This window comes from Marmota flaviventris, chromosome 20 (assembly GCF_047511675.1).
Source record: "Marmota flaviventris isolate mMarFla1 chromosome 20, mMarFla1.hap1, whole genome shotgun sequence".
Classification (NCBI taxonomy): Eukaryota; Metazoa; Chordata; class Mammalia; order Rodentia; family Sciuridae; genus Marmota; species Marmota flaviventris.
Window position 1 is genome coordinate 16,280,974 of NC_092517.1, and position 23,558 is coordinate 16,304,531.

General features: G+C 40.2%; 1 protein-coding gene across 5 annotated transcripts in view; it reads right to left on the reverse strand.

Moving 5' to 3' along the window:
- The window catches only part of Tamm41 (TAM41 mitochondrial translocator assembly and maintenance homolog), a 48,774-nt gene that overhangs the window by 20,273 nt on the left and 4,943 nt on the right, over positions 1-23,558 (reverse strand). For 3 of the 5 annotated variants that reach the window (XR_011705568.1, XM_027931947.2, XM_071605983.1), the window contains 3 exons: positions 22,697-22,789; positions 12,806-12,956; positions 591-736 (listed from right to left, as the gene is read on the reverse strand). Coding sequence is in view for 4 of the 5 variants with exons in the window: in XM_027931947.2 (XP_027787748.1) it covers positions 591-736; positions 12,806-12,956; positions 22,697-22,789 (390 nt within the window). In the remaining variant the exon portion in view is untranslated. Of the gene's footprint in view, positions 1-579; positions 737-12,805; positions 12,957-15,784; positions 15,881-22,696; positions 22,790-23,558 lie in introns of those variants that run through there. The other 2 variants (XM_027931949.2, XM_071605982.1) reach the window with 2 other exon arrangements.

Here is a 23,558-nt window from a genome sequence, read left to right on the forward strand (position 1 = left end):
AATTTAGAAGGGGGTGGTAAATATCACAGGAATCAGCTACAAAGCTGAAGAAGCTGCCTCTGGAGTAGGTAGAGAAAACAGGGAAGGGCAGAACAGGGAACTGCTATTTTTTGTTATAAACCTCAAGGTACCACTTGGCTTTAAACCATGGGCAGATATTTTGATAAAAGTAAAAATTTAAAAAGCAGAAAACAAAAATACTTTAACTTGAAGCAAGCATGGCAAAATCCCTTAAAATGAGCAATGATTGTTCTGGCATTTCACATTATCTGTTCTTTTCTTGTTTTAAAAAGAATTCCTGCCGGGCTCAGTGGTGGATAACTACAATTCAGCAACTCAGGGGGCTGAGGCAGGAGCATCACAAGGTCAATGGTAGCCTGGGGAACTCATTGAGACCGTCTTAAAAATAAAAAAGTTAAAAAAAGGACCAGCAGGTACAGCTCAGTGGTGGAGCACCCTGGCTTAAATGCCCAGTACCAAAAATAATAATAATTCCTGTTTCTTAAAGTTGTCTTTTCAGTTCAATTCCCAGTACCTCATGTAGCTCTTGCCTTAGGAGCAATGGAAGTTATTTCCCACCTACGGTTTACCTCCAGTCTGCCTTGCTGGGTTTTATACACCACTTGGGGATTCTCCTGTAGAATGCTGCTGTACAGCTCGCGGAAATGCGCCATGTTGGGCAGTACAATGTTCAACACTTTTGTCTTATCCTCTCCAATCACCATCCGAAAGTCACCTAGTTAAAACAGACAGAAAAATAAACTCCCATTTAGAATCCCCATTTGCATGTAGGAACTGTAACTCCCACACAGGTACTGCCCTGCTTCGGCCTGGCAGGATCTCTCACCCAGACACTTTGCTTCCTTAAAATTGTGAACAACTTACCCAAGGAAGACAGGTACTTATTTAGAGCTTCTCAAATCACAAAGCCCTATAGACTAGTGAAAACGCAGTTACCTAAGTACACAAGGTAATCATCAGGGAGAAGCTAGTTTCTTTTTGTTTTTCTAATGCAGAAGATTCTGTACTTATAATCCTTTATTTTAAAAGCAATGCTCTGCCTGTGGCCATTCATGGAGACAGGAGTTGTGTATTAGCACTTGAGATTTGTCCTTGCCATTGCTCACTCATTGTGGATCTGTTTGCATGGGGGCTTCTGGGGAGCTTTATGAATGTAATTAACCTTATTGCATTTGATGAGGGCAAGAGCAGTGAGTCTTAAAAATCCCAATAAGAAGAGGTTTACATTTAAGATGAAATTAAAAGCAGATATAATCTGAAAAGTTGCAAGTGGTGAGAAATGAGGGGTGTTATGTTTGCCTGTGACATGAAATGAGCTGAAACATCAATAACAAGCACAAAGAGCAACTTCTGAAACAAAATGAAAAGTGCCTGCCTCTGCTACTGACAATCATCAGTGAGACTCCGAGGAAAAGAGAATGTTTGAGTGAATACCCAGTGGGCGAATGTGAATTCAAAAGAGGCTGGTAGGAGTTGGGGTGCAGCTCAGTGGTAGTGTGTGCTTAGCAATTGTGAGGCCCCCGGGTTCAATTCCCAGAACAGAGAGAGAGAGAGAGAGAGAGAAAAGGAAGCTGGACCCTCCCAGGTTAAGCACAGTGAGAAAAATATGGCGGAAACCTTTCTTGGACAGACAGCTAAGTGCCAGGGAGGTGGCAAGTACAGGCAGATGCCCTAGCTTCTGAGAAGCCCCTGGGACTAGGAGGATGGTATAATTTGTTATCCAAACTAGGTCATTTTAGAGGATGAAGAGAGCACTACAGACAATTACACCAGAACAAGTATTAACTGCCAAACCAGGGCACACTGGTTATCCTTGCCAATTTACTGTCTCTAGATGGGAGAAGAATTCAGAGACCACTGCCTGCCACATGGATTTTTCTAGAGCCAACTGGTGTCTTATTTAAGGAAAAGTAAAAATATAAAGAGGTCTGCCAATGCTCTGAATAGGATTTGATCCCTCTGAAACTCATGTTGGAGTTTAATGTCTTTGGGGAGGTATTAAAAGGGAAGAAACTTGATTCTGGGGCTTAGAGGTGGGGCCTTTTAGAGATTAATGAGGATTAGATAAGTTGGTCAGGGTGGAGGTCCCGTGACTGAACACCGGCAGCCTCCCAGAAGACAGACATACATAAGTTCCCTATCACTATGTGATGCCCTGCACCATGTGGGACTCTGCCAGCAGGGTCACCACCAGATGTGGTCTCTTGGCCTTGAACCAGAAGCATGACTTCAAATAAATCTCTCTTCTTTATAATTTATCCAGAGAGGCGGCATTTCAGTAAGAAATAAAATATGCTGGTTTTTTAAGTTTCACAATAATTTGGTAGAATGCAGCTGGGGATATAGGTTTCAGAAAACCAGAAGGGATATAGGTTTCAGAAAACCAGAATTCTAAACACCCTGAGGAACTTGACCTTGGCATAGGCATTGACTGTTCAGGTGAAGGTGCAGAAGAGATCCCACCATAACACGCTGCCCAACTTTGGATGAATTTGTTATTTTGTTCCAATTTGACTGATTGATTGATTATAGTGAGGGGGATGAAAAGCAGGGCCTCACTCCTGCTAGGCAAGTGCTGTATACTTGCTGCTACCCTATTTTAAAGGGACAGAGAGTACATAGTTAAAACCAAGGATCACTGCTAATGAGGGTGTTGAGGAACTGGTCCTTTTACATTGCTGTTGATATCAGAAACTGCCAAAATCCTTGGAGGGCAGTAAATCAAGAAACCCCATGGCTGGTGAGCAAGCCTAGAGAAATAAGAGGTAATGTTTACTAAACATCTGGTACACACCAGGCACTGCTCCCGGGCTGTTGTGCTGCCCCATTTCACCCACGCAGCTCTCCTCTCGGACAGACCATTCCTTCTCCAGTTAGTAGACAAGGCAACCGCCACAGAGATTAAGTTCTTGCCTAAGACTTCCCAGGAAGTAGGAACATATCAACAATGGGCTGAGGCTGGGCGCAGGGGCACACACCTGTAATCCCAGTGGCTTGGGAGGCTGAGGCAGGTGTTCAAAGCCAGTGTCAGCAACCATAAGGTGCTAAGCAACTCAGTGAGATCCTGTCTCTAAATAAAATAAAAAATAGGGCTGGGGATGTGGCTCAGTGGCCGAGTGACCCTGAGTTAAATCCCTGGTAGCCCCTCCCTGTGAAAAAAAATGGGCTGAGGACATAGCTCAGTGGTAGAGTGCTTGTCTGACATGGGTAAGACCCTGGGTTTGCTCTCCAGCACCACAAGAACAACAGAAACCCTGTTCGTTGAAGTGTTATTTGTACTGGAAGCAAGCCAAATGCACAATAGAGTAAATGGATAAGCTATGATGATAAATCCATATCCTATCACGGAGCAACAGTGTACCACCATTAAAAATTACAGCCATCATATATAGCAACATGGAAAATGGTCGTATAATAATGTGCAATAAGAAATGAGGGTTCATAAGTACAACAAAAAAACTGCAAAAAAGAAAAACTAGACAAAGGGATCATATAAAGATGGGGGGTTACAGGGAAGCTCAGTGGCAGAGGGCCTGCCTTGCACGCACAGGCATGAGTCCATCCTCAGCACCATGCACATGAAAGAAGTTATTTTTGCTCTAATAAAATATACACATATTCTGGGTTCTGGGTATATGTTCTGTGCTATCTCTTAGCCTTAGCAAAGCCTCATAAAGTTGAAATGATTCCAGTTTTACAGATGAGGAGATTAAGTTTCAGAGATAAGTTGCCCAAGGTCCAAGTGCCTCTCAGTTTCAGGGTAGTGACATTTTAGGCAACTGTTTTCCTCTGTGATTTGCCTCACTTCTATAATGCTGGCGTATTACTTCTGGTATTTAAAAATAAATTCACAAGACATATAGGTGTGATGACGAATGTGAATGGAGATATGGCTGGGTTAACTTCCAAATGTGCAAACCCTGATGCTTTTATTGAAAACTCCTATTAATCTTTGAAGGGATGAAATGTCATCAAACTCTAAATTTCACAGGGCTGCCCCTGAAATGAAAGATTACTTTGCACTACCGCTGAGTCCTAAATATCCATGTTAATCCTTCTCTTTCTATACTTTCCACACACAAAAAATTCTTAGAGTTTAGACAGTAGATGATTAAGCTATGATGGTAAATCCATATCCTATCATGGAGGAACAGTATAACACCATTAAAAATTACAGCCATCAAATATAGCAACATGTATTCAATTGATTAAAATGTAAAAGCAAATGAATTCAAATCCTCTCCCTAAAGAACAACTGCATGCCATGACTAAAAGACCTAGAGAATACCCTGGACTCTGAGAACAAGGGCTGGGCTTGTTCAGCTCTGCACCCCTGGCCCCTCCTACACTACCTGGCACAGAGAAGGCACATGGATAAACGTCTGCTGAATTGAATTTCTCCAACTGCCGTGCAGCAGAACCCCGAGTCCAGCCACAGGGGATGGTAGGTAAACGGGCTGATTACTTGTTTCTTCAGAACAAAGTGAATAAAATCGTGGGCACAGTGTGAACCAGCATCTGATCATAAGAATCAATTTTCTTATCTTTGGAGATCTGTTTGCAATAGATTGAGAAAAACTGACTCTTAGCTTTTATTTTATCTTTATTGCTGGTTTTAACTCTTGAATGTTCTACCCTAAGAACTGCCAGAATAATGCAATAGGGCAAACAAAAGAATAATCTCTCTTTGGATTTGATGCTCAGAGACTTGTAAACCATCTATAGCTCTGTGATCGAGGCATGCAACCAGCAGCCAGGGGCCTAATTATGAACTTGAGGGTGGGAGAGGGGTGCACAGCACCATGGAAAGACTCTTCCAAGGTTGGCAATGTCCCAGGGGGATTTGAGTCAAGTTATTTAACTTTTCTGAGTCAGTTTCCTTCTCTGTAAGACGGCTTTACAATCCTACTAATTCCACCACCTCACAGTTCCTTTCAGATTTAGAGAATGTTTTGTTAAGTAGTAAAGCAGATACTGCTGATAGTAAGATTTGTACATAAGATGGGCAAACTGGCACCGTGATGCACAACTGTAATCCCAGCAATTTAGGAGGCTGAGATAGGAGGACTCCAAGTTTGAGGCCAACTTGGGTAACTATGTGAGACACCATCTCAAAATAAAAAACAAACAAACAAAAGGGCTGGAGATATAGCTCAGTGGTAAAGAGCCTCTGGGTCTGGGGTTCAATCCCCAGTACCAAAACCAAAAAAGAAACAAACAGGATAGGCAAAGGATAGAGGAGAGAGGAAAGCCCTGCATCTAAGATAACAATTATTGGTTAACTTTTCCTTTTTTTAAAATTAATCACAATATTGCTGTTATTTCAGTTCACTGAACATCTGGGTGGCTACTAAGCCCCAAGAACTGTGTTAGACACTGGAGATAACAATGATCTAGGCCCTACCTCAGGCAGCAAATGACACAGTTTGTTCAGTGCAGGATTTTATGTGGTAGTTCAAGGACTGCAGCCCAAACTAGATGGTTTCTTTTTGCAGTTCTAAGGACTGAACCCAGGGCCTTAAACATGATAGACAAGCATTCTACCATGGAACTAAATCCTCAGCCCTTTTAATTTTTTATTTTGAGACAGGATATCACTAAGTTACTGAGAATTTGCGATCCTCCTGCCTCGGCCTGCCCGGTCTATGAGATTACAGGTGTGCACCACTGTGTGTGCCTGGTGTGTCTGTCGTGATACCAGTTATCTTAGTGGTTCTGAAGTGGTGTCTATGTGGCTTTGACAGGCACTTCCCTAATACGAATAACGCTGAGCATCTTTTCATGTGCTTATTATCTATTTATATATTCTGTTTGACAAAAATGCCTATTCAAATCCTTACCTGTTTTTAACTTGGGTTATTTTTATTGTAATTGTTAGAATTCTTTATATAGGGGCTGGGGATGTGGCTCAAGCGGTAGCGCACTCGCCTGGCATGTGCGGGGCACTGGGTTCGATCCTCAGCACTACATAAAAATAAAGATGTTGTGTCCACCGAAAACTAAAAAAGTAAATATTAAAAAAAAAAAATTCTCTCTCTCTTTAAAAAAAAAAAAAGAATTCTTTATATATTCTGATAGTAGTTCCTTGTCAGATATATGTTTATAAACATTTTTTCTACTTTGTTAGTTGCTTTTTACTTTCCTGATGATATTACTTGCAGAACAAAAGTTTTTAATTTTTATGTGGTCTTATTTTTTTTCTTTTATTGTTTCTGCTTTTGGTATACATTTTGGTATATATCTGAGAAATCATCTTTCTAATCTAAAGTCACTCTTTTAAGAGTTTTATCTCTTACATTTAACTCTTCTATCTATGATTCATTTTGAGTAATTTTGTGTGTGGCATGAGTTAGGGATCTAACTTCATTCTTTTGAAATAGGACAAAATAAGTACTTTGTATTTTAAAAAATGAGTAAAGCAAGCCACATGCAATGACACATTCCTTTAAACCCAGGTACTTGGGAGCCTGAGGCAGGAGGATGCCAAGTTTGAGTCCAGCCTGGGCAACTTAGTGAGACCCTGTCTCAAAATAAAAAAGAAAGCAAGGGCTGGGAATATAAACTCAGTGGTAGAACACCTGGTAATTTAATCCCCAGTACTGCTAATAAACCAAAAAATAAAAGAAACCTAAGGCAGTTTTTCTAAGAGCCAGCCTAATGTATTACTCAAAAGGCATTCTCAAAAATATCTCCATACCTGCAGGAAAGACACTGTACTGCACCAACACACTCACAGAAGAGGATGAGGTAAGAATAAACTGCTGAAGTACTGTTATATAAATCTGAATTATTTTTCTTTTTTCTACTTTAGAGAGGTATAAAGTGAGACCCTGGGTTCAATCCCCAGCACCAACCTCCTCCAAATCCTGGAAACACAAGCAAAGACAAAAATTCCTTTCCTCCCAAAGACAAATTAAACCAACCAATAAATAAAATGTACAGTGTGTCAGACTGTGGAAAACGTTGTAGAGGAAAAAAGGGGGGCAGGGAAAAACAACAGGCAATATTGGGGTGGCAGGGAAGACCTCAGATAAGCCAGGATGGAGGCCTGTGGGAATCCTGGGGGGAGGCGAGCCAGCAGGACCATGAGGAGAACTGTCCCAGCTGTGACCCAGCGAGGGACCTTTCACGGAACAGTGTGGGGTGAGAGCAAGGGTTCTGGGATCAGACCCTCTGAATTAAAATCACAGCTTGGCACTTACACGAGCTACAGCACCCTCAAACATAAACTGGGAGCCATATAGGAATGAGGTTCCCCGTTGGAGGGAATGAATGAGTTGACATGTGTAAAGCACTAAGAGAATCCCTGATACAGGAGTCACCAGAGAGTCAGACGTTACTCATGATCCGTGTCCTTTGGAAATGCTACCTTTTCAGAAATAATCAAGTGTACACTGGCTTACAGAGGTCCCAACTGTGGCCTCAATCAAAGGTCAAGTCGGCCAAGGAGACAGCAGGCCTCCTAATCTTGACAGTGGCCTCCTCAATCCTCCAAGTCCCCCTGCCCCCACGACCAGAGCACCCAGTGGCACTGCTGGTAAGGTTCTGGAAGGTATTACATCACAAAATAAATCTGTTCACTCCAGAGAAAAAAATGTCTCCCTACTGGCTTTCACCAGAATCTCGGCATGAGGACATTTACTCCTGCTTTAGAGTGCAGGCACACACACTGATTTTCCTCCCCCAAGAATCGACTGGCAACTCCCTCGCTGCTTTGCTTGTTCCTAGAAGTCAGCTTGCCTGTATTCAGTCAATCTGGCATGGACAGCAGCCCATTCATTCTCTCCCTGGACAGTGCTAGGAGGTGTTTTTTCATTCCTTGAGGACCTTAAAGGCACAGATGAACTGGGGCTATCAAGTTCCCATCTACCTAAATATTCCAATTTGAACATTTTTGTCAACATGTAACAAGTTTCTAATTCTGGCTGGGCTGGTGATATAGCACAGTGGTCAAGTACTTGCCTAGCAAGTGTGAGGCCAGGGTTTAATCTCCAGCACCATTCAATCAATCAATCAGTGGGTATGGTACACACACCTGAAATTCTAGCTACTAAGGGAGGCTGAGGCAGGAGGATCACAAGTTCAAGGCCAGCCTCAGTAGCTTAGTGAGACCCTGGTCTCAAAATAAAAAATAAAAAGAACTGGGAATGTAGCTCAGTGGTTAAGTGCCTCTGGATTCAAACCCAAGTACCACAGTAAATAAACAAAACAGTAACAACCATTTTCTGAGCACTATCAATGAGATAAGATGCTGGGGCTTTTATATATATTATCTCACTAAAAACTTCTTTATGAGATACTTATTTCTACCTTATAAATAAGAAAATGGGGGGCTTGGAAAGAGTCAAGCAACTTCAGAAAGCTGGTGGTAGGTCCACTATGTACTAGATGAGGGACTTCAGTCAGGTAACCTCTCTGGGCATCAGTTTTCTCATCTTTAAAAGGGGACAATCACACAGCAACCAAATCAAAAGGCTCTCATGAGGATTATTAAACCAGTTATCACGTCCCAAAAAAAAAGGTAGCTCCTGGCATACAATATTGAGTGCGGCTTTCTCCAGCCATAGACTTCAGGTCATGGACCCTTCCCCTAAACGTCCCCTCGACTTCTTCACATATGCTGTTTTTTCAGTTCACCACTGACTCACCGTGCCTGCACGTGTTTACCAGTGTGAAGTTCCTTAGAGCAGAAGTTCTATCTTCAGCTCTTTGGGTATGAGTCGCTGACTCATTTGATAAATGTTAAGCCAGGATCGTTACCTAAAATTAGTCATTTTTATAGTTTGCACTTACTTAAGAAAGCTCCAGGTGACTATTTCAAAGTCATTTGGTATTCTTTTCCTGTTTACTGAAGTGCTGACTTCTAAGAACAAGTGAAGGTCTAGAAAGCTTTCTCATCCCTAATTTTGCAGGCCTTCTTCCTCCACCTACTCCTTTCTCACCCATCATTTACAATAATGCTGCCATAAATAGGGGCCCCAGAGCAGTCAAAGTGACCTTTAAGTACTATATAAAATGTATGGGTTATTATTATTCATAGTAATACCGGCAGATCTTGACTCTGCCAGTAACTACTAGCAGGAACTTGTCCATTTATCGCAGAGAGGCACTATTTTCTCTATCCCTTCCTCTTCTCTTCTTCTGGAAGGAGAAATGTTGAACTTCACAGGCAAGGGACCCCATATAATCCCTCAACTGGGAAAAGATGGAAAATGTCAAAGTTGTAAATCAAAGAGAGGCTGGGTGGGTAGTTTCAATACTGGAATATTCTGAGGTCTTGGGAGATTTAGGTTTAACAAATGGTCAGAATTCTTTCAATTCAAGGATACTGGGTTCTCAGAAGCCTAGGAAAGATAGGAGGAAAATTGGCCTTTTGACACAATGCCTGAAGCAAGTCTCAAAGCTGTGAAAATGACCTACTCACGGGACCTACATCCTTTTCTACCCTTACCAGTCTAGTTCTAGCAAAACTCAGCTACAGATTTATAGTAACTTGAATGACCCTTAAGAAAATCAAAGACTGGGGACATTGCTCAGTGGCTGAGCATGTGTTCAGCAAGCATAAGGTTTGGATTCAATTCCCAGGACTAAAAGAGTCAACAGACAGGTAAAAGTAGTTCCCATTACTCTCTAGTCAATGTTCAGAATTTATTAAAGAGAGCTTCCAGCCAGAATCCACCCTGCATTATGCAGATGTTATTACATGGGAGAAAAAAATAAGAGTGGTAACACTGTGGGCCCCAGAGAGCAGTCCCATCTTCTCCCAAAGTCTACCCATCACAAGAGGCTTCTTCTCTTTTTGAAGTGCTGGGGATTGAGCCAAGGCCTTGTGCATGTGAGGCAAGCACTCTATCCACTGAGCTCTATCCCCAGTACCACAAAAGGCTTCTGTTATGTCTTTTTTCCATGTGGGAATTTAGGGAGGGAACAACTCCAAAAATGGACTCTATTTTCCCACTCACTGTATGCACATGGACCCATTTATTCTGGTAAGTAATAATGCTATTCTTTGCCTCTTTTTTTTTGGTCTTTTCGTTTTTTTGTAGATGAACAGCACACCTTTATTTTGTTTGTTTATATGTGGTGTTAAGGAGTGAACCCAGTGCCGCACATGCTAGGCAAGCCCTCTGCCACTGAGCCCCGGCCCTACTCTTTGCCTCTTGATGAAGGGCATGGATGCTGCCAGGTGAAGCTGGAAGCAACAAAAGGTCAAGGTTACTTCACTTCTGTTCTTTCCAGTGTTGCAAATACAGCTGTGCTGTGCTAGATGCATTTCAACAAGAAGACAGAAGAATGAGACCTCTGAAGGCTCTTACAGCATTAAATTTCCATGAAATATTATCTGTGTTGAGATTTGGAGAATAAATAAGATGTTTTGAGGTCTGAGTTCTCTGACTTACACTTAAGAAACTGGGAAAGACATTATTGATTTAAGACAGTGGTTTTTAAACTTTTAAAGTAGCAGATAATTTTTCTTGTCAATGAAAGAAAAAAAACATCTTTTTTGTTTAATGGTGCTGGGGATGGAACCCAGGGCCTTGTGTATGCTGGGGAAGCCCTCTGCCACTGAGCTACATCCTCAGTCTGTAACTGAGATCTTACATGGGACCTCACTGTATGAAACAGGCAAATGTGATGCTCCTCTGGCTGAAGCTTGGGTGAGGAACCAGGGGCCCCAACCTCTCAGCTCTCCCCTCGCCCTTTATAGGATCTGCTGCCATCTCTGAGGAACACAACTGGCGGAAAGGGAAAGAAGTCAACATTTAGACAAATTAACAAACAAATACATTAAATGAATGGGGAAGCACTAGTATGGCAATATGTAAATCAATGGATGTGTAACTGATGTAATTCTGCAATCTGTATATGGGGTAAAAATGGGAGCTCATAACCCACTTGAATCAAAGTGTGAAATATGATATATCAAGAACTATGTAATGTTTTGAACAGCCAACAATAAAAAATTAAAAAAAAAAAAAATGAATGGGGAAGAAGGGAAAGCTTTTCCTTCCCGTGGAGGAAAAGGATTTGGAAAATCACAACTTTGGACCAATGCAGTAAAGACTGGTTTGAGCAAAACTCTTCCATGAGTGCTTAATTCAGGAGGGAAAGTTTGGTAAGAAGCAGGAAATTTCTGTGACCTTCATACAGACAGACTGCATATAAGGGATGAAACACTGGTTATAAAGAGGCAAATGTTGCTGGTCTGTAGACTTCAGAAATGTGAATGCCATGTAAAAAAAGGAAAAGTGAGGTTAGCATGCATGAGGCCTGAGGCTCAAACCCCACCACCAGATGATACAATAAAAAATAAAGAGAGGTACAACTAAATTCAGTATATGATTTTTGACTAGGTCATGTACTTGAGGGAAAACATTATTGGAATGCCTGATATTTGGAATATGGATTATCAGTTTGAACAGAATCATCATTATCATCATCATCATCATGGGGACTAAACCCAAGGGTGCTTTACCACTAAGCTACATTCCCAACCCTTTTTATTTTATTTTGAGATAGGGTGCCACTAAATTGCTTAGACTTGCCTAGAACTTGAGATTCTCCTGCCTCAGCCTCTGAAATCACTGGGATTATAGATGTGGGCCACCTTGACCTGCTGCATCAGTATTAAATTTCCTGAATTTGGTAACTGGACTGTGGTTATGGTCTAAAGAGGACATGATATGTATGACCTCAAACAGTTCAGGAAAAACAACAACAACAACACAGTACATTTATATACAGAAAGAGCAGTAGAAAGCAGGGTCCCAAGAGGAGCATTGGCATCACCCCAGAACTTTGTTGGAAATATAAGGTCTTAGGCCATTTCCCAAACCTACTAAATCAGCTGTCTGGGGTAAGGCCAATAATCTGTTTTTTAATTAATTTTTTTATTTTGGCAGTACTAGGAATTGAATCTAGGGGTATTTTACCACAGAGCTACACTCCCAACCCTTTTTATTTTTATTTTAAAATAGGGTCTAACTAAGTTGCTGAGGCTAGCCTCAAACTTGCAATCCTCCTGCCCCAGTCTCCCAAATCACTGGAATTAAGGTATGCCCCACTACATTCTTTTTTTTCCCAATAATCTTTTTAGTTCTTGATGGACACAATACCTTTATTTTATTTATTCATTTTTATGTGGTGCTGAGGATCAAAAGCAGCGCCTCACACATGTTAGGCAAATGCTCTACCACTGAGCCACAACTCCAGCCTTCCAGTTGTTTCAATAAGCCCTCAGAGGCATACTGAGTTTGAAAACCACTGGTACAGAGAGAATGAGAAAACATACAGTAAAATGTTAAAATTGGCGGATCAGGGAAATGGGTTTATGGGACTTTTCTGTTATTATTCTCAAAACCTTTCTGTAGATTTGCAATCATTTCAAAATAAAAATAAGCAATAGCAACAACCAAAAATCACCCTTGGATAATATCTGGAGGGGGGCTGGGGTTGTGGCTCAGTGGTAGAGCACTCGTCTAGCACATGCGAGGCCCTGGGTTCGATCCTCAGCACCACATAAAAATAAATAAAGGTATTGTGTCCAACTACTCCTAAAAAATAAATATTAAAAAAAAATCTGGAGAGTTATGGAGAGGAGAAGGGAGACACTGGATGTAGGGAGGCAAATCAGAAAGCTACTGCAGTAAGTGACACAGGAAGTGATAGAATTTAGAACTAAGACTACTGTAGTCCCAGAGCAGGGTGAGGAGCAAGCTATTTGCATAGCGTTCAAATGACAAATCTCCTTCTTGGAAAAGATTTGGGCACACAGGACACTAACCAGAGTAGGAGAGTCCAGCGATCTCTATGAAGAGGTCTTCCTCAGAAAAGCTTTCGGGGAGCATGAGGAAAGCAGCAGTCACAGCACTCTTCAGATTTTTATCAAGCGCTGACCTAAGGATGACATTTTCATTCATTGCGATAATTTTCACCTGGAAAAGGCAAACATTCAGAAGAAAAATTTTAGAAGAGGAGTATTGCTCAAGCCACAGGTTGACACATATAGCTGGAACCATCCCAGATGCCGACCACTGAGGATCTTGGAATATTAGTTTGGTTGACATGAAATGATTACTATTCTAATAAGTAATCCCAAAATCTCCTCTTATGCCAAAATCAGAGAAATCATCACATAGGAAGGGATCATAATGCCAAAGAAAACAAAATTAATATTCTTTTTAAATGAGGAAACTCACCACAGGCTTTGAAAAAGAATAAACATCCTTTGGGAATATCAATATTTTTATTTTTTCATCTCAGTTTTTAAATTTTCTAGTGAGAGAAGGCATTTTCTTTACTCAGAACTCACCTCTCTTCTTGCCCACAAATAACCTTTATGATTTTTAGATACACAGATTTGAAACTCGGTGAAGGAAAATGGAAAGAAAATTAGCTACAATTGAAAGATCATGGGTTTTAAATATAGATCTGGGCTCAAATCCAGGTACTTACTAACTGTGTGAGTTTGGGCAAATGACCTAACTTCTCAGAACTTAAGTCATCATCTATAAAATAGGGATAACAGATTTGTTTCAAGGAATTGTCAAAGATTAAAAACAACAATAAATGTAAATGTTTGAGTTCATGCTTTGCTCAATACAAAGCATTATTCTCCTAAATCCATGTCAGAAGCAGCTCTTTGACTATCTCCAAACCCATTAAATACATAAGAGCTCCAGTCTGTTCTCAGAGTCTCGGTTTTTAAAAACAGCAAGGTAGGGCTCGGGATGTAGCTCAGTGGTACAGTGCTTGCTTTGCATGTGTAAGGCCCTGGGTTCCAGTTACACACACACACACACACACACACACACACAGACACACATACCCACACAAAATGCACTCTAGTTTAGAGAATATGTTCAAGTCTCAGCTCCATCTCCTCCTAGCTGTGGTGATGGGCATTGCTCCTTATCAATAAAATGGGGTTAACAGACCAAATGAGATACGGTACACAATATATTAGCTGAAGTGAGCTTCCTTTGGTGTGCTTTTTGGTACACAGGCAATGAGTTTCTCTAAGCCAGAGGTTTTTATCTTTGCTAGCATTAACATCATGGGAGAGTTTATTAAAACACATAATAATGGGTCCAAACCCCAAAGCTTCTGATTCAGTTGCCCTGCAGGAAGGTTGAAAATGTATATTTCTAACAAGGTCCTAGAAAATATTGAGGCTGTTTTGGGTTCAGGGACACCTCCCCCCCCCTTTTTTTGTATTGGGGATTGAACTCTTGGGTGCTTAACCAATAAGCCACCTCCCCAGTCCCTTTTATTTTGAGATAGGATCTCACTAAGTTGCTGATGCTGGCCTCGAACTTGTGATCCTCCTGCCTCAGCCTCCTGAATTACTGGGATCACAGGCATGCACTAAAGTGCCCAGCCAGAGACAAAATTTTGAGAATATTTTAGCCATTCTGCTTAGAAGGAGAATTACCAAATTGCTCTTCAGAATGGTTATATCAATTTATATTCCCACCATAATCTTTTTAAAACATCTGCTACTGACTGATTTTCTATACAAAGAAAAGAGTCTAGAAGTCCTTAATAAGGACTCATAGATATCTGAAATGTATCAACTGTCTTTAAACAACTTGGTGTTGTTGATAAATTTTCCTCCCATAATAGAAAACAGGGCATATAAAATTGTCTTTTGCCAAATAATAATGCATGATAAATTAAGATGGCATACAAAAGGCACACTCTAAGAAACTCCAAAATAAAGTTCTACTGGAAAGAGGAGAATGATGTTATCCTAAGGTATAGTTTTTTGTTGTTTAAAAAAAAAAAGTGGTAGCACCATAAGACATAACTATAAATCAAGCTTAACAACTTAAATTCTAACTTTTGCCTTGTGTTATCCACCTTTTTTCTAAGGGAATATTTCCAACATCTATACCTCATATATGATAGGTAAGCCACTTGGTTCAATATCGCCTCCTCCACCCTTATAATTATGAAAACTTAATAGATCTTAATTAAGCCTTTCGGCTTGGGTGAGTTTAGTATCTTTGCCATCATCTACAGAGTATAACACTGAGGAACAGCCCAGGAACAAGACTCGCCTAAGGTTGCACAATGAACCAATGGCAAAACCAGGGCCACACCCTTGCACTATGCAAATCAAGTTCTAAATATTTTGAGTTATTATCATGCATTCAGTTAGGGATGTATTCTGCTTGACTTATTTTGACAAAAGTTTAAAACAATTTTTTTTTCAATGTGGAAATTGAACTGGGGATTGTAAACATGCTAGGCAAGTACTTGACCACTGAGTTGCATCTCCAGCTCCTGAAATTTTAAGATCCTACAACACCTTAGAAGTAAAATTTGTATTCCATATGGAATCAGTGATGTAGGAAGGCAACTTCCTCAACTTATTGGTGAAAAAACTGAGGGCCAGAGAAGTCAAATATCTTTCTCTAAGAAGTGGCACAATGGACCAAGTGAGGTCCAGTCCCCTGATGTGTCCGCTGTGATATCATTCGGCTTCCATATTCCTACCCTTCAGTCTTCATCCTGATTCACCAGTCCTTCTCGATAATTATTCTCTCTCTCTCTCTCTGGCTATTACAGAAACCCAGTGAAATCAGAGGCTATTTTGAGACGCTAACAACTCAAAGAGGCAAACAAAAGAATAAGTTTGGAAGATTTTCTCCTAGTTAACAGAATAACCAATTGTTCTCCAAGAAATCTGTTCTACTTAGGTTGTAAGAAAGCAGTCCAGTACTTAAGATGAAGAGAGTGCAAATAAAAGCATCCTTACTCAAAGGGAAAACGCGAATTCTGAAGGCTCTGCTACTGTGCTGATCTGGTTCTTCAACGAAAGGTGAACTAGGAACTTGTCTCGGCAGCACTGTTATTTGTTGTTTAGAGTGAAAAGCCAGTGAACGCTTGGGGCACTGCCAGAGAGGCCTGGGAAAAGAAGAAAGTCCTCAGAGTTGTGAATAGCTGTTTGTACCTTACTGGGAATGCCCTGACCTGAACGGCATAGATAACATTAGCTCTACTGCCAGGGTGCAGATCTTGACTGCAGAGAGGAAGGGGCAAAGCTCGGAGGGACTTTAAAAGGAGAGATTTGTGAGTACCTTTCAAGACAGAGAAAAAAAGAAAGCCACTCTCCATCTCTGTAACAGTCACTGGGAAAGACTACTTGAATTGTGAAGAATGAAGTTTCAGTTACAAAGAAGGCAACCCTACCTAGTGCTGAACTACTCAACCGTTGGCCAGAACTTTTTGATTCCAAATGGTCAGGAGGGGTGACTCTTCTAAATAGTCACTGCTTGAAGATGAAGAAGGGCGGAACACAAGAATGGGATCAAACCTTATCTACCTGCTGGACTGGGGGATCTTCAAGGACAAATAATGTGGGGGTCTTTTTTTTTTTTTTTGGCATGCACAAAGAAGAACCTTAGTTGTCTTTTGAATAACTAAATGAATGGCTCAATCTTTGCATTTCAAAGGCTAGAAAACCAAAGCCTGGCTCACAGCAGGGAAGAGCCAAAACTAGTAAACCAGGTTTTCCAATTCCCAGTTCAGGGATCTTTTATACCAGGGGGATTTTTCCCATTTGAAATACATAAATAAATACAACTATAATATGGTGATAGTTACAGGACTGTAAATATACTAAAAACCATTGAACTTTACACTTTAAATGGTTGAATTATGGTACGTGAAGTGTACCTCAATAAAGCTATTACAAAAAACCAATGCTGCATTACTGGCTGGGGGTGTAGCTCAGTGGTAGACACCTTGGCTAGCATGCCTGAGGCCCTGGGTTCCATCTCTAGAGACCTGAAAAATAAAAAGAAACTTCAAATAAAATTATCTATACAGGGCTGGGTTGTGGCTCAGTGGTAGAGCACTTGCCTAGCACATGCAGGACACTGGGTTCTATCCTCAGCACTATATAAAAATGAATAAATAAAATAAAGGTATAAAAAATGTTAGGGCTGTTGTTGTGGCTCAGGGGTAGAGTGCTCGTTTAGCACGTGCAAGGCCCTGAGTTTGATCCTTAGCACCACATAAAAATAAATAAATAAAACAAAGGAATTGTGTCCAACTACAACTGGAAAGTAGATATTTAAAAAAAAATTTTAAAATGTTACAAAATCATCTATACATGAAAAACAAGTGAAATACAAAAATCCAAAATTATGTCAAAGTAATTAGGGAACTGACTTTAACTTGCTTTAGTGTTTTGTTTTTTTTTAAGTTACAAAAGACTGTTCACATGTTCTATTAAGTAATTTAAATTCCATGGTTCTTCACTCAAAAAATATTTGCAGGGCTTGGGATGTAGTACAGTGGTGACTTGCTCAGCCACACACACACACACACACACACACACACACACACACAAACACGTGCGCGCGCACAGCAAATGACTAAATGACTCAGAAACTTAAGTCTGTACTAGAAATCAAAACATGGTTATCTCCTCAATTATAAGGTAAGTTGCTAGTAAAGTATAACAGAAATTTAATTTTAGACTCAACTTTTCCCAGAAATGTCCATCTTTTTAACTCCTGTATATTCCTTTTAAAGACTTAACTTGCAAGTAATTGAGGAATTCTATTTCAATTTGCAAAGTGCAAGACAATTTTGGAGTTTTAGACAATATAACAATGTAACTGTTTTTAAAACATAAAAACAAAGAATTCATACTCATTCTCATAATTCTTAAAATATCTACTCATTTTTCTTGTTGAAAATGCTGCCACCCTTTCATCAGATTTGCTCAAGTTTGATTAATACTTGCTGCCACCTAGAGGGAAAAATGGTTGTAGAAAGACTTACCACTGAGAAGTCTGCTTAACTGATTTCCACAGGAGTGGAAAACTGCGGGCAGGAGCAGGAGGGTGGTCACTTTACCTGTTTATCATTTTCACTTTTTAAAAAGATAAGTCGTTTTTTTTTTTTTGGTACCAGTGATTAAACCCAGGGGTGCTCTACCACTCAGATACACCTCCAGCCCTTTTTATTTTTTTCTTTTGAGACAAGGTCTTACTAAGTTGCTGAGGCTGGCCTCAAACTTGTGATCCTCCTGCCTCAGCCTCCCAGGTCACTGGGATTCAGGTGTGAGCTACCATGGCAAACTTAAGACAGTTTAACTTTCTTTTGCTTTTTTTCCTGGTTTTTTTCCCCCCTTTTTGGTGCTTAGGATGACTGAACCCAGAGCTTTGCACATGCTAAGCAACATGCTCTCACAATGAGTTATGTCCCCAACTCCCTAATTTTTTTGTGTTAGAAACTTAATAAGCATGAGAGATAATCATTGTTATCAATGATATTTTATTCTCTAAATTAGCCAAGAAATGCACAGTTTTGTTCAAGGATAAGTGTAGCTGCTACTCCTTGTCTTGGACTGCTTTTATTTTACAAGAACATATGACATTTAGATAAATTTTGAGATCAGTCCATAGGATGTAGCTCAGCAGGTCACATACTTCGCATGTGCAAGGCCCTGGGTTCAATCCCCAGAACAAAACCAAAACAACAAAACAAAACAAAAAGGTAATTTCCAGTACTTACATTCTTAGATTTCAGGGCATCTCAGGTTTCTAACACCTATTTTTTTTTTTTTAATTTAAAAAATTCCAGGCATAAAGTATAGGACAGAGAATAATGCAATATTTTTGTATTTGATCTCAACATAACTGAGATAGCCAGGGATGAAGGGAAGGGAAATATCATTTTCTGAATGGTTCTGAAGTGTCAGGAATTTCAGAACCCTTATCCACAGATGAAAATATCCCAAGGTGTGAGGGACTCTATAGGTGGCACAGGGTCACAAGATTAGTAAGGGTCACAACTGAGATCCTAACCTTAGCTCTGTCAGACTCTAACTAAAATGCCCATGTTCTTCCCAACATTAATACTCTGTTTCCAATTTTCAACACCTTTGTGGCATTGGCAGGGTAAGTACTATTATCCCTATTCTACACATGAATTGACTGACATCCAGAAAGATAAAACCAGGTGCCTGAGTTCCTATAACCTCCTACTAAGTGGTAGGAATGAATATGACCGAATTCTTCTATTTCCACATTCATTTATCTTCCTATCAATAACATATTTTAAAAATTATAAAACCCTTAGAAGTAAAATGAATATTTATAAATTTTCAATTGCATTTATTTGCTTAATTATGAGCTTTACCTGTTATCCAGTCTAAGAATGAGAAATTCATCTATAGATATTTGAAATTATTTCAGTAAGCCTATTGTTTCTGGATGTTTAAAAAATGTATGTATGGGCTGGGGGTGTGGTGTGGCTCAGCGGTAGAGCACCTGCCTAGCATGTCTCGTGAGGCGTTGGGTTCCATCTCCAGCACCACAAACACAAAACAAAACAAAAGAAAAAAGCACCTTGCAAATTCTTTTGTTTGTCAGGCACGAGAAATCTTTTCTTTTTCTATTTGGGGCTATTTATGGATTACAGTGATTTGGTAAAGTATACTCTGAAAGGAAATTACAACATTTTCTTTTCTCTCTACTTAATCATCCCTGCAAAATTTTAAAATTTATTGGTGAATATTCTTATTTTATGGTAATACAGTTATTTCCTTAGGTTCAATAAGAATCTGTTTCTCGGGCTGGGGCCGTAGCTCAGTGGCAGAGCACTTGCCTAGCATGTGTAAGGCACCGGGTATGATCCTCAGCACCACATAAAAATAAAAAAAGGTTAAAAAAAAAAAAGAGTAAAATAAAAGCATTCTGTCCATCTACAACTACATATATATATATATATATATATATATTTTTTTTTTTTTTTTTTTAAAGAATCTGTTTTTCTTGGGTGGGGGATGTAGCTCAATGGTAGGGCACTTGCCTAGTATGTGCAAGACCCTAGGCTTGATCCCCAGCACTGCCAAATAATAAGCATAATTATAAAATGATTTTACTGAAGGAAAATTTATAAGTGTACATATTTGAAAGATTTGGCTTGATAAATTTTTACACATGTGTATACATGTATAACATGCTCAAGTATTTCTGCATATTTTAATGAATTATACTATTTTTTTCTGTTTTTTATTGGTACATATTATTTATATAGAACGGTGGGTTTCATTGTGGTATATACATTATAAATAAAATGTAATTTGGTCAGTTTCACTTCCTAGCATCCTCCAATCCCCCGATGCTTCTCTACTTCCTCTACTTTAGTGGTCTCCCTTCTGTTTTCACGGAATTCTTTTTTTCTCCCAGTTTCATCCCTCCATCTTTCATATATGAAAGAAAACATATCTCTAGTTTTCACATATGATACTTTTCTCTGTGAGTCTGACTTACTTCACTCAAAATTATGATCTCTGGTTCCATCCAATTTCCTGCAAATGACAGAATTTGTTCTTTGTTGGGAAGAGTCTTACTCTTTCTGAATAAAATTCCATTTACACTACTAAATTTTAAGCCCAGGTTCAAAGCAAGAGCATCTTGACAGCCCATATACACAAATAAAGAAATTTTTCTGACACAAACCAAATGAACTATGACTGTAGAACTCTCTAATTTTTCCCTATAGCTCACTATAAAAGGAGGAAGGGGTTGCTGTTATGGGAGATACCTGAGAACAACCCATCTGCTATTTTTGGAGCCTAAGACCCTGGTCAGTATAATGAAAATTTTCCTTGGGAGCTGTGTGAGATTGACAACTGTGACTAGTTAGCATAGTTCTTTCTTTTGCTGTTCTGGGGATTGAACCCAGAGGCACTTTACCACTGAGTTACATCCCCAGCCCTTTTTGTTTTTTATTTTGAAATTGGGTCTTGCTAAGGTGCTGCAGCTGGTCTCAAGCTTGTGATCCTCCTGCCTCAACCTCCAGAGTTATTGGGATTCTAGAAGTATGCCACTGTACCTGGCTCAAGTAATTCTTAAAAAAGAAGCTTTCTCAGAAAATAGGCCATACTTTTGAAAAAAAGAAAAAAGATGATAGTTGCAAACACTTGTTAAAAGTTCAAGTTCCTTCCCACTTCTTTGTCCCTGTTCCTTTCTATCAACGCCATGGAGAAGCCAAAACCCCACAGTCTCTTTCAGGAGCATCCCCAATGAGGTAAGAATATACTGACAGGACATCACCAAGGGCCTCAGGAGGATAAAACAGGGTCCAGAATACCATTCTCCCCTGGAATGATGGCCTGACTTGTTCATTCACTCAACAGTTACTGACTGCTTTCTGTGTGACAGACACTGTCCTGTCTTTTTTGAGGAGACAACAGTGGACACCTGAGCTTCTAGAAGAGAAGATGATGATGTACATAGTACTGACAGAGGTGCCACTAAGGCACTGGACACCTTCTCTGCCAACTCCCCAAATGGACTGACCCTGCATCTGAGGGGGATAATTTGTCTTTTACTCCCAGCATCTGACACCAAATGTGTGGGGCTTTTTCTGTCACACCAACCAATTCTCCAACTTTTTGGACACCAGTTGTGTGTCCTACAATAGAATTTAATTTTGATATTATCTATCTCGAGCTATATAGAGATCCCATAAGTTAGGGGCTCAATCCCACACAACTAAGTAGCTGTAAATTTCCATAATCCCTTCCTCTGGGTTAATAATTTGTTAGAAGGGCTCACAGAACTCAGGAAGGCACTTTACTTACTATTACCAGCTTATTCTAAAGTATCCAACTCAGGATCAGCTAAATAGAGTGATGCAAGGGTTGGGGATGTAGCTCAGTGGTAAAGCACTTAACGTGCAAGACCCTAGGTGAAGCATGTGAGGAGGAGAAGGAGGAAGAGGAGAAGGAGGAGGGAGGAGAGATGAGGAAGGAGTAAGTAGGGGGAAGGAGTATGAAGAAGATAAGGAAGAGGGAAGAGGGGGAAGAAGAAGAAGAGGAGGAGAAGGAAGAAAGGAGGAGAAGGAAGGAAGGAGGAGAAGAAAGAGGAAGAGGAGGAGGAATAGTAGTAGTAGTAGTAGGAGGAGGAGGACAAGGTATCGTTGGGTGGGACTGGGAACTGAGCTCTGCGCCCACTCTAAAGACCCCATCCTCCCAGCACCTTAATGTATTTATTCATCAACATGGAAACTCTCAGAACTCTGTTATTGAGGGTTTTATGGGGGTCCCATTACCTAGGCATGACTGATGAATTCACTGCCATTGAGAGTAACTCGATCTCCAGCCGCTCACCCCTTCCCAGAGGTGGGTGGAAAATGGGAGGTAGGGATGAAATTTCCAGCCCACTAAGCACATTGGTGGTTTCTCTGGTAACCAGCCCCTGTCCTGAAGCTATCTAGGGCCCATCAAGGGTCACCTGGGAAGGCTGGGGATGGGGCTTAGTGGTTTAGTGCTTACCTAGCATGCACATGCATGAGGCCCTAGGTTCAAGCCAGAAGGAAAAGAAAAAAAAAAAAGAGTCCCCTCATTAGATGAAATCAGATATGGTTGAAAGGGACTTGTTGCTCCTAACACTTAGGAATTCTAAGGCTTTTAGGAGCTCTGTGCCACAAGCCAAAGACAAAAACCAACCACATATTTCTTATTATGTCACAATATCACAAAGTAATATTTGGACATTGGTAATGAATTTTATAGGTAGAAGGAGGAGGGATCTAATAGGCATTTCCATTTCTAGAGTTCCATCTCGTTGCAATCACAAGGATCAAAGTCAAGTCAGGTTCAGAGGCACCCTAATTATGGCAGCTTAAAAAAACACACACTCACCGGTTTTTGGAGGCGTCCAGCAATGTATAAGTTATTCCAGTTGAGGAGATCTTCAATTAGAATACTGGTGCTAATAACCCCATATTTGATAAGCTGAAAAAGGAAAGAAATGGGTGAAAAAAAAAGCCAAATATCAGGTTGTTGCTTATGCAAGTACAAAACATCAAATTCTGGACAGAAGTACGAGCTTGATTTCCAAAGTCCCTCAAAATGCCTTCCATGGGAACACCCAAATCTCCACCAAAACTCTTTAGAGGTTTAATGTCCAAAACTGATTTGGAACTCAGATATAGTTCAACGTATAGTTCAAAGTACAGGAGGTGAGGTGATCACAAACTTAGGTCCATGTGATATTAAAGGCAGAATGGTTCTTAGACACCATAATGGAGTCATTCTGCAAAAAAAAACAAAACAAATAAAAAATAAATAAACTGGTCCTTTCCAGTTTGAGAAATATTGACTTACTTCATGTTCTTCATCTGAGAAATAAAAAGCTGAGGCCCAGGAAGAATAAATTAAACACCCAAAGTGGCAACAGTACTAACAGAGTTAAAACTAGGTCCTAGAGCCAGGCATAGTATGTACCTATAGACCCAGATATTTGGAGGGTGAGGCAGGAGGATGGCTTGAGCCTGTAGTATGGGGCCAGCCCAAACAATGCTGAGAGACCCTGTCACTCTCCAAAACAAAACAAGGCTGGGTATATACTCAGTGGTGCTTACCTAGCATGCATGTGGCCCTAGGTTTCATCTCTAGTACCACAAAAACAAACAAATAAGCAAACTAAATCCTAGAATTCCAGTTCCCAATGTTCTTTTCATTGCAAAATAATAGAAAGTTTCTTTAATTAAAAGTTTTTACT